Source organism: Staurois parvus, unplaced genomic scaffold (genome assembly GCF_062004578.1).
Source record: "Staurois parvus isolate SC_StPar_1 unplaced genomic scaffold, SC_StPar_1.0 ptg000415l, whole genome shotgun sequence".
NCBI classification, from domain to species: domain Eukaryota; kingdom Metazoa; phylum Chordata; class Amphibia; order Anura; family Ranidae; genus Staurois; species Staurois parvus.
The window spans coordinates 909,203-924,555 of record NW_028318211.1 but is presented as its reverse complement, the minus strand read 5'-3'; the positions used below and the strand labels follow the sequence as shown (position 1 = coordinate 924,555).

General features: G+C 40.4%; 1 protein-coding gene across 2 annotated transcripts in view; it reads right to left on the bottom strand.

The window, feature by feature from the left end:
* TEP1 (telomerase associated protein 1) overlaps positions 1-15,353 on the bottom strand; it is a 98,385-nt gene that overhangs the window by 53,463 nt on the left and 29,569 nt on the right. For both annotated transcript variants that reach the window (XM_089687019.1, XM_089687020.1), the window contains 12 exons: positions 14,771-14,880; positions 13,403-13,493; positions 12,059-12,233; positions 11,769-11,976; positions 8,667-8,819; positions 8,491-8,577; positions 6,370-6,497; positions 4,094-4,156; positions 3,878-4,021; positions 1,205-1,381; positions 963-1,083; positions 397-524 (listed from right to left, as the gene is read on the bottom strand). In XM_089687019.1, the coding sequence (XP_089543145.1) occupies positions 397-524; positions 963-1,083; positions 1,205-1,381; positions 3,878-4,021; positions 4,094-4,156; positions 6,370-6,497; positions 8,491-8,577; positions 8,667-8,819; positions 11,769-11,976; positions 12,059-12,233; positions 13,403-13,493; positions 14,771-14,880 (1,585 nt within the window). The remainder of the gene's footprint in view (positions 1-396; positions 525-962; positions 1,084-1,204; positions 1,382-3,877; positions 4,022-4,093; positions 4,157-6,369; positions 6,498-8,490; positions 8,578-8,666; positions 8,820-11,768; positions 11,977-12,058; positions 12,234-13,402; positions 13,494-14,770; positions 14,881-15,353) is intronic.

Here is a 15,353-nt window from a genome sequence, read left to right as displayed (position 1 = left end):
AACAGAGTACAGTGTATGCTGGAATTAACAATAAACAAAATAACGAAAAGAATGGGCAATTAGAAATGATAAAGGTTATATAAAGGAAAGTTGGCTAAGAAGGTATGCCACCCTACTGTACAGCAACTTCAATGGCTATATATTCTCTGCAAGTCTTGTAGCCCAATCTGTTTTGCTATGGCCTATATGAAATTCTGGATTTGAAGATTATTCATAGTAGTATTCTGTGTGGCCTCTTGCTTCATGTTAATGTACAGTGGAGACTAGATTTTAATGAATGGCAAGATTATACCAGTTTTTGTGTCCTCCATTAATTTTCAAGACAACACACACTACAGCTTACTAAAACACTAATGTAAATCCCCTCAGCAACTCCTTCAGTGTGATTTCTTTTACCCAACAACATCTGGATTCCTGAAGTAGAAGAAGGCCTTTGGGTGTCCATGTTTCTTGGTGCTACAACCCTGCAAAAACTGAATGGCCTCCAACTCGGTTATGGATCGTCCAGCTGGATATGTATGGACCTGAGAAGATAAATACTATATGTCAAGATTTTTATAGAAACAGAACAGTAGGCAGAGTGATAATTATTTCTGGGGAATACTGAAACCTTTTTGAAACACTAATACAAGTGGCGTTACCCACATTACATCATATCACCCTTTTGTCCTGAAGCATTTTATTATACATGCTTCCTTTATGGCTTTAAAAGTACACTAAAATTCCAATGCAGACGCCACTTGCTGCTACAGAAAAAAAACTGCCAGAGACATCATAGCCATCACGACCTGGAGTGGCAACAGAGACTGTATTTTGGGATTCATACAATAGCATTTTCATTTTCACCAACACTCCTTAATCTGAAACTGTAACATGGGTGGAACACCTATTTTTTCATATACCATATAATTTTTGCAATACAGAAAAAAATGTGTTTTCATAGATACAGTATTTGTACTTACCCATTCAAACTCAGGAAGGTGAGGCACTGAATACGTTTTTGGAGTATGTCCATATCTCTCTCCTAGGATGCCAATAAAGATTTGACTCCGAACAACTTCAGAAAGGCACAGGGACAACTGCCTATATCCATACATAAAAAGATTAAATCAGAGAACTTGATGTTCATTTTATTAGGGTTAACATTTTCTAAAAAGCTGCTATATTATATACTGTCTTTGCCTTTATTTTGTAGTGATCTAACCTGTCTTTCCTAGTCTCCTCTTCTGTAATTCCCCAGCGCAAATCAACTTCCTCCAAGGACAGGAAGTGAGAAGCAGCCCGGAGACGAAGCTGTGGCATCACCTGCCCAATCAAGAGGTCTCTTTCTGAGTGCATGTCGCGAAACGTGGAGGAAATGAATACACGGACACTGCGCCACCTGAAATGAACAGAAAGAAGGCCACTCAGGTCATTTAACAGTTTTACAACAGTATAAGCATGCGCTGCTTGCACTGACTTTGTAAAAAAATACTTTAGATTATATATTAAATCCTGATAAGGGGGTCTAGTCCCCTCTTCCTCCCAGCTAATTAACCTTCATCTACTTCTCCTTTTCCTTCCTTACCATCTGTACTCCCCCTACCCTTATCCCTGGGGACACACTGTGCAGGTTTTGCATACCCAGTCTTTATCAAATTAAACCAACTCCTACGCTATATGTCCTGCTCTTTTTTGGAGACCGTCGTTAAATCCATCCAACTACACATAGCCATCTCTGTAACTCCCCCAATGGGTACCTGAATCATCTGTTACCATTCCATGGGCGATCTGTCTTATATCTGCACATATAATGGTTTAAAACGAAAACCAAAGATGTAATATATATCGCAGCTTCATCATCAATCATTGGATGTAGTGGCTGCATTCGTTCTCTCTTTTTTTTTTTAAGGCTTTTTTCCCTCTGTTTTTACCTGGTAATTCAGCTAGTAACATATCTCCTATATTAGCATACCTCCACTCTGGATGAAAGAGCAACAGAGACACCTTCGAACTGCAGCATTTTCAGTCTGGGGGGAGGGGTTTTAGATGCAGTAGCAGATTTAGATACACTAAACAAATTGAAGCCAAACTCCAGCTCACACTTTATAAGCAATTACAGCAAACAGTTTTCTTCCTTATGGGACAAAGGTTTTACATGAGGGGTAGGCAACCCTTTCAGAGGTTGAGGTCTACCTGGACAACATGGAGTAAAGCGAAGATCCCCTGGGAATGGGGGGGGGGGGTGTTACTAGGCGGCGCCCGTAAAAAAAATAAAAAAATAAAAAATCACCCCCCACAGTAGTTTCCTGTCAACCTTTACATCACCCCCACTGTAGTGTCCTGCACCCCCCAATGCAGTGTCCTCTGTCCCCCCTCTCACAGAGTCCCCTGTGTCCCCTCTGCCACAGAGTCTCCTGTGACCCCCCACCCACGACGTCTCCTAAGCCACCCACCCCTCCCCCACAGAGTTTCCTGCGTCGCCTCTCCCACAGAATCTCCTGTGTCCCCCCTCTCACGGAGTCTCCTGTGTCCCCCATCTCACAGAGACTCCTGTGTCTCCCCTCTCACAGAGAGTCCTGTGTCCCCCCTCTCACAGAGTCCCCTGTGTCCCCCCTCCCACAGAGTCTCCTGTGTCCCCCCTCCCACAGAGTCTCCTGTGTCCCCCCTCCCACAGAGTCTCCTGTGTCCCCCCTCTCACAGAGTCTCCAAAAGCTCCCCCTCCCACAGTCTCCTGTGTCTCCTCTGCCACAGAGTCTCCTGTGACCCCCCACCCACGATGTCTCCTAAGCCACCCACCCCTCCCCCACAGACTCTCCTGTGTCGCCCCTCCCACAGAATCTCCTGTGTCCCCCCTCCCACAGAATCTCCTGTGTCCCCCATCCCACAGTGTCTCCTAAGCCCCCCTTCCCAGTCTCTCCTGTGTCCCCTTCATATCACACACACACTTCCTATTTGTCAGCTTGTGTACAGCAGAGTTGCCAACTATCTGCAGAGTCAATAGCTAAAGACCTCCAAAATTCGTGTGGCCTTCAGATTAGCAAACAAGAGTGCGTAGAGAGCTTCATGAAATGGATTTCCATGGTCGAGCAGCTGCATCCAAGCCTTACATCACCAAGTGCAGTGCAAAGCATCAGATGCAGTGGTGTAAAGCATGTCGCCACTGTACTCTAGAGCAATGGAGACGCGTGCTCTGGAGTGACCAATCACACTTCTCCGTCTGGCAATCCGATGGACTTGTCTGGGTTTGGTGGTTGCCAGGAGAACGATACTTGCCTGACTGCATTGTGCCAAGTGTAAAGTTTGGTGGAAGAGGATTATGGTGTGGGGTTGTTTTTCAGGGGTTGGGCTCGGCCCCTTCGTTCCAGTGAAGGGAACTCTTAAGGCGTCAGCATACCAAGACATTGTGGACAATTTCATGCTCCCAACTTTGTGGGAACAGTTTGGGGATGGCCCCTTCTTGTTCCAACATGACTGCACACCAATGCACAAAGCAAGGTCCATAAAGACATGGAAGAGCGAGTTTGGGGTGGAGGAACTTGACTGGCCTGCAGAGTCCTGACCTCAACTTGATAAAACACCTTTGGGATGAATTAGAGCAGAGACTGCAAGCCAGGCCTTCTTGTCTGACCTCACAAATGCACTTTTAGAAGAATGGTCAAACATTCCCATAAACACACTCCTAAAACTTGTGGACAGCCTTCCCAGAAGAGTTGAAGCTATTATAGGTGCAAAGGGTGGGCCAACTCAATATTGAACCCTACACACTGAGACTGGGATGCCATTAAAGTTCATGTGCGTGTAAAGGCAGGTGTCCTGTAATATAGTATATATACACACATACACATATGTACTTATACTCATCTAATTTGGCCAGCAGTGACTGCATAAAGCTTACCTTTGTTTTGGAAATGTTGTGAGCAAACCCTGAGATAATGCTTGGCTACTCATGACTTTGTCTGGGTCTTCTGGTACCTTGAACCTTTCATTTACCTTCTCAACATGGTCCAGCAGTCGGTCAGTACCCCTCTCTGACACATACCTACAAGAATAAAACTTATCAATCATGGCGTCATTAGAGTTTATGAAATAACTCAAAGACTATGTAACTTACTTCAACACCTGTTCAGTGAAGCCACACAGTGTCACATCTTTGCATTGCTCAATGGAGTCCTCGCTGTTGGCAAACAAATGAGAATGTTTTGCTGATTAGAATAATGTGATCAGGATGCATAAAAACATGCACACACCAAATGAGCCTTTAGTGAGGAGTACGTGTCTGAAAATACATGCAGAAAAGTGTAAAAGTTGTTAGCGAATTTGTGTTACAAAAATTTTATCTCTGTTTCTTTGTAGCCAGAAACACAAATCTTCCTCCTTTCTCCAATTTTTCCATTTACAGGTATAAGGAACACAAACATTCAACTTATTTAAATATGTTTACGTAATCTACTTAGCTCTTCTTCCAAAATACCAGATCATCTTCCTTGGAGAAAGACATTAAAGGGGTCTACGCTAAAGCAGGCCATACATGGGTCAGTCTTTTCTCGTTCAGCCAGAAAGTTGAACACAAAAAAAAAATTCACCCAACTTCCCCATTCACACATTTTGATGCGGATACGGGAATCTTCCTGCTGTGTCGTTGCATTCTGACAGCTGAACTCCCTCACCATCACAATACACTGTTCCACACTTGGCTTCAAGTGCTGATCAAAAGGAAATATTCCAGCAGGACCATTGAAGAGATGCTGATTGGTAGATTGACTTCTCAAGAACGGGAATGGCCATAGATGCATCAAAATTAATCCAGTTCAACGGGAAGCAACTAAATTTTGATCCAAGTATTGCCAGCTTTACAGTGGGCAAAACGCTCAAATTGTCTAAAAACGTACAACCTACATAATAATTGTACAGAGTGTGAGGAATTAACAATTAAAAGACACACAACTTAGCATTGTAAGCAAAGATACTCTCTTCACTATTATCTACACAGAGTTTGGGAAACCATTTCCAGCATCCCCAAAATTGCATTGAGGTTTATGCCAGTGATCCTTTCACTGGCGATATTCTGCCAATACAGGGGGTTTACAAGACCTCAGTGTATTTTTTATATTATAACTCTCCCAGTTAGTTTAACTACTTGCTGACCCACCACAGTAGTTTTACTGCAGCGGGGGGGCAGCTACAGGCACCGTGACATATCTCTACATTACTGCCTGTTCTGGGGGTGGTTAAAATACACAGAGCTCTATACAGAAGGAGTGATTGCTTTGTTCCTTTTCCCTGCTAAGTAGGGAAAATAAATAAATCGATTTGTAGTTCAAAGCAGCACACAGTAAACACATTAACACTTGCAAGGCACACAACCCCTTAATTGCCCCTAGATGTTAACCCCTTCCCAGCTAGTGTCATAATTACATTGACATTGTTAGTCAGTGCATGTCAGATTGCCGCCACGCTATCACAGCCCCGCTAAAAGTTACAGATCATTGGCATAACTAGTATAAAAAAATAAATAAATAAAAGTTCCAGTGCACATCCCATAGTTTGTAGGCACTATAACTTTCCCGCAAACCAATTAATATACACTTACTGGGATTTTTTTTTACCAAAGGCATGTAGCAGAATACATTTTGGCCTAAATTTATGAAATTAGATTTTATTTTTTATAGAATGTTTTAAAGCAGAAAGTAAAAACCACCAAAAGAAAGCTCTATTTGTTAGAAAAAAAATTCTATAAATTTTGTTTGGGTACAGCGTTGCATGACCAAGCAATTGCTGGTTAACTTAGCAGAGTGCTAAATAGCAAAAAATAACCTGGTCATGAAGGAGGTAACATTTTCCGGAGCTTAAGTGGTTAAAGAAGAACTCTAGTCATGTTGCTTTTATTCTAGATTTGGTGGTGAGGAGTTAAAACCTCTATCATGGTTTTATTGCTGTCTTTGTCCCTTCTGGTGTGCTCCAACCTCAATCTCTGTCCTGGTGACCACAATCACAGGTGCAGACATCGGTGAGGGAAAATATAAAATGTTATGGTTGTCCCTAGCACATGAGTAGAGGGAGACACTTGTAGAGACATTTGTTATCAATGAAAACTTTCAAAGGTGGAACTATTCCTGAAGTAAAGGGAAATCTACCAAAGAGCGGCACAGGGCAATAAAAAAAAAAAAATCTGACCGTTTTCTAACAGTTCCCCAGTCTATCCACAACAAAAAATACAATGGCTGGAGTTTCTGCAATGGCCTGTCTTAGTAACTACAAACAAGAAGTAGGGAAGAATCTCTAATGAGGTTTGCTAAAAATCCTTGCAATTTATATAACTCAGCTGAATAGAACAAATAGAATAGAAAACTGATCAAAAAGCATTTATATACTTGTTTATTTAGGTACCTTTTGAAACCATGGGGCAGTACTGTCACACAGAGGCATTCCATATTCACAGCCCGCCGGTACTGCTTCAGCACGGATTGGAACTCTTCATTACGTAAACAGTTTCTGAAAACCAGGATAGTGTCCACCTGTGTATTGAAACAACACTCCAGAGAAGTGTCTCCCAAAGTATGTACTGCATACCATAGACACTGATACAACTAGGTCATGGTTTTAAATGCTTTTAAATGTTTACATTAACGTTTGACATACATCAAGTGTGCTTCTATAAAGATTATACTTAAGCAATAACTGACAAACCTTACAGGGAAGACGCATACAACCGGATTACCGTAACTGGAAATAACTACTTTCCCAACTATCAATTTTTACAGGGCAATGTTTACATTTAAAAACCAAACTCATCCATTGAAACAGATTTCCACTTGTGGATGCAAGTGGTCTGAACAGCAGTTACCTGTTTACATTCTACATTCACATGGACGTTTGTATCTGACAACAGCTCAACACTAGTAATCTGAACTGGATAAAGTTGAAATAATTCCTGCAGATAGCTGCTGTTTTTTTTTTCTTAATACACAGTTCTTGGGGGGGAAGGTTTACCCCAGGTACCTCCTATTCCACTTTGTTGGTAGTTTTCTGAGCAAGGAGATAGGGCTGTGTAGTTGAAATGGAGTGCAGAGCAAAGCTGGTGCTTAGCACTGTGTGCTTGATGGAGAGAAGATGATTGAGAGCTGGCTGACAAGCAGGCACTACTTTTAAAAACACACCACACCAAACTGCATGGTAGTGCGGTACCATGCGATTTGGTGCCCACAAATATGCATTTGGGGTGCCATTAACAATTAATTGACACCTGCATGCAGGTGCGGTCACCTGCAGTGTGGGAAATGTGCACAGAATGCGCCTTCACCACATTCTGGTGTTAACTTGGCATGTGCGCCCTCCTGTGTCCGCTTTTACAAGTTATCTTCTGTGTGAACAGGCACAGAGAGGCAAATAAAGCAAAGATGCGTACATCCCCTACCATCCCAGCAGCTAACTAGGGATATTTTGTCCTGATGTATGAGGAAATCAGAATCTATCCTGATAAATTTTACAACCTTACCAGAAGGTCAGTGTCCACCTTTGACAGCTTACTAACTGTTGTTAAACCATATCTGCAAAGAATGAATATCAAAATGAAGCTGTATAAGAATCAACATGAGAAGGAATACCAACATTTCACGAAGAATAGGGGAATTGTGTAATTTTCTGCTGATAAACATACTGCAGCTATCTGCAGCTAAACGCAATAGCTGTATATAGTCGACCCTGGATGCAGCACTTTCCTTCTTTTCCTAAACGCAGCTAAACTGTCTGCATCTAAACATTGCTAATTCTATTGTCTGAATAACATGATTACTTTGCTTTGTGTGAGTCCAGCTGTTTTTAGAAAAGTCTTCTAAATGCAGCTAAACGCTGAAATTTAGACGTCCGTGTTAATGTAGCCTTACGTGGACAGTTGTTCTTCCTGGTCCTGCCAAAACTCTGATCATATGCTGCAATGGCTGCAGAGACAAGAAGTCCAAAAACTGTAGTGACACAAGAAGCAGAAGTGGTTCTTGAAGTGGTATTTTTGATTTGAATACACTTCCACAGCTCATTGGGATCTGGATTTGAATTCATGAGATACTACACTGCATCATGTGACCCAAATTTTAAGAAAGAAATTACATCACTGATCGACCCTTTAAAACATTTAATTTTACAGATTTAGATTGCTGCCTAATGCTTTTAAGCTGTGCTTTTTACCGAATCCTGGAACTCAGACCTAAAGATTATAGATGAAAAGATATAGCTATAGTGCAGATATTTGACACAGCAACAAATTTAAAAGCAGAATACTCCAAATGATGTTTCTCGGGTACAGGAGAACCCAAACTTGGGCAACACTGGCCTGCTGAGATCAATAAAGTAAGTGCTCATTATATGTAATCAACAAGTCACAAATTAAAAATAGGTGAATAAAATTAGTTAAAATACCACAACGGTGTTTTTTTTTAATTTTCTAGGATTTACTTACAGAAACTTGCATGATCAGTCACAAGTGCAGCCATCACTTGACTTACATCTGCTTACCTTTGTTCGTTTTTTAAGAAGCTCCAACAGGTACTCTGCTTCAGGACATCTCTCCTCAAAGGGTAGGGGCGACCACCCTGACATTTTCTGAGGAAAATGAAAGAACTCTGTAAAAACTCTGACAGCCTAAATGAAACCTGTACTGAAAGAAATATGATAATGTTTCTCTTCCTCACTGTTGTTTGTTCTTTGATCTCTTCCAAACGCTGAAGAAGAGGACTAGTGGACTGTTCCACCAAGGCATATTCACAATCGCTGTATAAGACAAGTTCAGCACATTCTGCTGTTTCTTTCAACATAAGACTCAACAGCAAACCCACATCCATGAGCTGCAGAGGAAAAAGAATGCGATCAAAGCAAAGCATATGAAAAAACAGAAGATCAAATCAAAGTTCAAATGTGTATACTTATTTTATAAGAGCAATGCGAGGTGTAGTAAACCTTAAAGCCTAAGTCCACCATTTGCAAAAAATTAATAAATGAACTCATATTGATTAATACAAAAATGTGCATTTAATATGTTTTTGCAAAGAAGCCTTGACACCACTGCAAATACATTCACTGGATCCAGGGGCGTTGTCTGATAGCAGTGGGCCTTTGTGAAAGACTATAAGTAGTGTCCCCTGAACTGGGAATGATAATGGGGGATGGGGGGATTTTTAATTTACAGAAGAATGTTTGAAAGGAAGATAGCAGCCTTTGTGATTTCCATTCAATTCATAGGAGGTTATAAGGGCACTGAATTTCTGGCCAGATCTATAGGTATTTTCTGTATTGCTAAATGTTTGTAGCCTGAAATAAACAACTAAAGCCACCATATCTAAGGACTGGTAAGCTGCAATGTAATACATTTCTGTTTTTGCTTTTAAATCTACTTAAAGTAAACGTGATGTAAATTTCACATTTTAAATGTCTGCTCTTCTATATATTTGCAATTGTATTACATGTAGAGACTCATAGGCTAGGCCAGGGGTGGGCAAACTTTTTGACTTGAGGGCCGCAATGGGTTCATATATTGGACCCGGGGGCCGGACCAAGAGTAGATGAATGATGTGTATGTGTCATCCATAGTAAGTATAGTAATATTCCCCCATAGTAAGCATAGTAATTAATCCCCCATATAGTAATTCATCCCCCATAGTAATTCATCCCCCATATAGTAATTCATCCCCCATAGTAATTCATCCCCCATATAGTAATTCATCCCCCATATAGTAATTCATCCCCCCTATAATAATTCATCCCCCATAGTAATTCATCCCCCATATAGTAATTCATCCCCCATATAGTAATTCATCCCCCATATAGTAATTCATCCCCCATATAGTAATTCATCCCCCCTATAGTAATTCATCCCCCATATAGTAATTCATCCCCCATATAGTAATTCATCCCCCCTATAGTAATTCATCCCCCCTATAGTAATTCATCCCCCATAGTAATTCATCCCCCATATAGTAATTCATCCCCCCTATAATAATTCATCCCCCCTATAGTAATTCATTCCCCATAGTAATTCATCCCTCATATAGTATTTCATCCCCCACAGTACTATTCCCCCCCAAGTAGTAAGCCAAGTCCCCCGTGTCAATTCACTTACCTTTGCTCCGCGCGTTCCTCGCGCCGTGTTCCCGCGCCGTTCCGGTCTTCAGGGCGGACTGTGAGAGGAGCCTAGCTCCCCTCACGTTCGTCACGCTGCCCCGCCTACACACATCCTGACAGCCAATGTTTGCCTGCCCTGGCTGCGGGCCGTATTAAAAGGTCCGCCGGGCCGTATATGGCCCGCGGGCCGTAGTTTGCCCATTGCTGGGCTAGGCACTTGAGACTCGGCAGAATAGCTACCACAGTGATGAGAGCCATTTCACACCTCCACATTTTAGGTACATGGAGTTGTAGATGTTTTACATGCATTTATTGTAAAACAGTGTATTTTGCACTTAGTGGGAAAATTAGCGTGCAGCAACCAAAAGGGTTTGAATGCTAAACCTTATACAAAAGGTGTTATATATGGCACGCTCCTTCAAGATGATACACATATAAACCAACAATAGACATGTGATCTGCAATAAATAATTTAGTATAGGCTACAAAACACAATCAAGTGCCTTATTGAGTGAATAAATACAGTTAAAACTTTGCAGTATTCCATAAAAAGAAGCCAGGGGAGCCACAGCTACAAATTTTCAGTATTCCTCAAAAAGAAGCCAGGGGGCTCAACATGTTTCACCACCAATCAGCGTTGTCAGGGGTGGGGGTAAAACATGTTGTGTAGAGCCTAGCCGCTGACATCACATGTATTCCGAAGATTCGTGTCTTGGCGTCTGTCTCAATATGGGCTCGTTTCCTCTGATTTTGTATCTGTCTATTTTCATAAAAGCAAGTTTTTATGGTTTAACACTATTGTGGCTCCCCTGGCTTCTTTTTTGAGGAACACTGCAAAGTTGTAGCTGTAAAAGATTTCTCCACTTACCTGCTGTATCCTGTGGTATTGTGGCTGTGAAGGGTCGAAGGGCTGATGACAGCTAGGCCAGTGCTATTTGAAAGCATACACACAAGCGTATATTGATCTCTTCTGTGTTGAGATCAATTGATCTGGTAAGAAGTTGAAAATCTGTGGTGGAGGAATCATTGTGAAATACCTGTGTGCTTAGTAGCTTTTTCACCGAATTTTATTGGATACATTTGGACTGCGCACTTTTGTTTGTGGCACTTTTAACTGTATTCATTCACTCAATAAGATACTTGATTGTGTTTTGTAGCCTATATAAAATTATTTATTGTAGATCACATGTTTATTGTTGGTTTATACAGTATGTGTATCATCTTAAAAGGAGTATACCATATAAAAAACATTTTACATGCATTAGCATTTATCCCTATGGAAGGTATGTTTTGCTGGAAACTGTATCAAATAAGCAGGCAACGGTTTTTGTTTTTGGGGGTGGGGGGGTGGGGGTGGGGGAGTTGTGTGAAATATACATAACTGCTTTTACAATTGCAACAGAGGTCAAGCTTGAAAGAGTCTGGGCAAGTCTGCATTGCTCAATGCTTATCAAACATACATAGGATTGTGTTGTTATATGTACTTATTAAGGAGTTTGCTGGACATACCCCAAACAGCGGATATGCATGTCAGGTGACAAATTGATATATCAAGGGCTTCATCATATGGAAAAACAATCAGATGTCCTAGTATGTTGGCCAAGCATTGTATTTGCACAAGTATTATTTTAACATGCGCATTTACTGAGGTCATTTTAATATGTGGTACAACTTACTGTTGGTGAACAGCTCCCAGAATCTGCAGTTGTTGAAACAGCTAGTTCTTTTGCTCCATGGCACGGTACATACATGCCATTGCCCACATGCATCAGGATAACTGTACGCCCAGGAACGGGAGGGATGTTGTAATGGGCTGATAACCGAACAGCTTCCTCCAGGGATTTCTTATAGCTCTGAAGGACATCCTCATCAAACATTATCATTCTGCATCACAAATCAGCAAAGAAACATAGTAAATATCATGAACTGAATTCACTTTCTCTGGTAATTGCTTTATTTTCCTCACCTGGCTTTCCTAATTGCCTCTCTCTGTCTTTTAAGCAGTTGATGAACAACAGGAACAGCCAAACTTGCTCTGAGCTCACGTCGTCCAAAACGGTTGCGTGCCAACATTGGAATATTCTTCCCTTCCCGGCGAAATATACGCTGGAGGAGGACAGCATTGGAGGGCAATGGGTCTCCTGTGAGGGATTGTTGAAAGATGATGTTTATTAAGCTCTATTAAATCCTAACTTCAACCAAAATATTTTATTTAGCTTTGGGCAGGTCAGGTAAAGATTAGAATCCTCTGGTTTTAATTGCTGTCTTGTTGGTAAGATCCTTCCTCACTTCTTATCAGGAAAGCCAAGGATGTCCTACTTCTTCAACAAGGATGCAGACAAAATACATATTTTTTTTGCCCTATTGTCAATGGGACAGAAAGACTTGGAAAATAGCAGACAATAGGTAACAAACAGGAAAAAGCTGACAAACATCAACTCTTCTCTACTATATACAAAGCTAAAAAAAAAAAAAAAAGATTGAGTCAGGTCTTAAAAAATTCTCCCAAGCATTAGCAACACCACAAATTGAAACGTATATAACACAACACATTCGTAGGCAAAAATAAGTAAAACCCCTGACAGTATTAGCTTTGCATAACCAACTACACTGGAGCTTAGAGGACAATCCATTCACAAGGCCATTTCATCCAAGAATAAGAACTGTGCCTTATTTTGGCCATACACTAGCTGGAAGATCGCTCAAACTCCTCCAACCAAAACATTCGGTTGTAAGAGCAAGCAATATTGCCATCACGTAATGATTGAATTTTGAATGATAAATCGCTCAATGGACATAAATCAGTTTTTTGTTTAATTTGTCACATATGCGCAGTACGAACACTTTGATTTTTAATGGGCAAGAAACACATTAACCTTTCAATTTATAGTCTAGCAGAAGTTTCCCAATCATTTCCTTAAATTTTTTGGCTCAAAAAAAAGTAAAAAATTATTTTCTGTTTGTGCCCATTAACAAACTGTCAAAATGATGGATTTTCAAACGATTTTTTTTTCTAGTGTATGGACATCTATATGAAAGTTACATATATTTCCAATACATCACATTAAAAATAACTATCACTGCTCATAATAGCAATTTTTTTATCCATTTTTATCCTCAGAACAGCTCTCCCGCCATTATGTGTGTGTACTGTCTCTCATTTTGTGTTTTGATCCACAGCTGGAAATCCAATGGGCAAGGTTCTAGTAATGCTAGCAATATAAATGTAAATGAAGATAATAAAATTACAAGACTATTTAGTAAATCTCATTCCTTGCAGTTATATATCAAGTAGATATAAAAATCCCACCTGCTTTTTGAACTTGACACTCCAGGTCTTGGATGACTTTGTATGCAGAAAGGAAACGGAATGGAAAAAGGCGGCTTTGGATCACAGCATGCTAAATAAAATACATACAGAAAAAAAACAAACGTAAACGCATGTTGATAAGATGGTTGCAGGGAGTCGTACATCACCAACAATACAATAAGGGGTTAAGCAAATTAAATATAGCTTTCTCCCTTTCTTGTGTTTCTAATAACGGATTCAGGCCTAGATCTTTGAAATTCAGACTATATAGTTACCACAAATGGTCTGGTTTGTTAGAAATAAATCTCTCTGGCAATCCTTCCACTACCTTTCACCCTCCCAAATTCAAGATACTCAAATAACACACAAAGCCATCCACAACTCCCCGAGCAACATCATCAGTCTTGTCTCAAAATGACAACTGAACCGTCCTCTTTTCATCCTCTAAGACCCTCCTGCTCTCTAGCTCTCTCGTGACCTCCAGCTATGCTCACTTCCAGGACTTCTTCAGAGCCTCTTCTATCCTCTGGGACTCTCTACTCCAGTCGGTACTTTTAAACTATAACACTACTCTGTCTACTTTAGGCAAACTCTGAAAACTCATCTCTTTAAAGAAGCTTATCCCTACTCTGTCTAACAATTGAAATTTTACTTTCTCCATCAACTCATCTCCACACAGTTATTACCTATAATATCACTTGCCCTTCCCTTTTAGATGGTACGCTCTCATCAGCAGAGCACTTCTAACCCTCTTATCGTGATTTGTATTGTAACTGTACTGTCTCTGTTCATATTGTAAGGTGTAGTGCACAATGTTGGTGCTAACATAATAATACTAAAAGGAAAAAAAAATGGTTGTTTTCACTTGAAATTTATGTATACTGTATATGCTGTAATGTTCTGTCTTGTTACATCCTGATTACACTTGCTACTTAGTATTTTTTTGGTAGCTATTCAGAGATGTCATGTTTCATAGCTTTGTACATTTTTGCTCTTTAAAATGAGTCCTAGTTCACACTAAATGCAACTTTAAAATTGCGCTACTTCAAGTGAAGCACTGCTAAAAGATCAGTGCAATTTGTAACTCCGATTTCACTTTGGTTTGCAAATTCATTTATCAGAAGTCAATGCAAGTTGCAATGAAATAGGAAGAAAGTAGTGCAGGAACTAATTTTGAAATAGTGCTACATCTGATCGCACTGATTAAGACAGTGGCATAGAAATACATTAGATGCGACTTCAGATGCAATTTATAAATCGCATGTCGCACCTGAAGTCGCACCGGTGTGAACCAAGGCTAAGACTGCCCAGCATATACACTTACAAATAAGCACAGCAAAATGAAAAAAGACTGAGGTAGAATAATACCTGATTGGTTAGTCGTGCATTCACTGCTCTGTGATGCTTCTTACTAATGCCTGCTCTTATCATATTTCTTAGATTCCTCAATAAAGCCATGAATGGAACTTTATGGTTGTCTGTGTGATAAAATAAAGAACATTATTAATTAAACAATGGCTAGCTATAACTCAACCTCTATTTTTTTTTAATTTTTCTTGATCATAATAAACAAAAAAAACACTAAACATGATCCCAGTTTCAAAATTGTATCCTATTAAAGTACTGGTGTCAATCATAAAGTGTCATGTGGGTATGAAATCAGCTAGGATTTCCACATGGTACAAACTGACATATATTTCCTAAAGTGATTGTAAAGGCTATATTTTTTTTCTAAAATAAAAAAAACACATACTTACCTGCTCTATGCAATGGTATTGCATAAAGTAGCGCCTTACCTCTTCTTCTGGGGTCCCCCGCCAATGCTTTCAGCCACTCCTCTTCTGCGTGTACAAGCCGCTTGCTATGGGGGCACACATGCGGGCTTGCTCCAAAGCTGGGCTGTATGTGTCCATAGACACACAGCGCAGCTTGGCCCCATCCCCCGCTCACT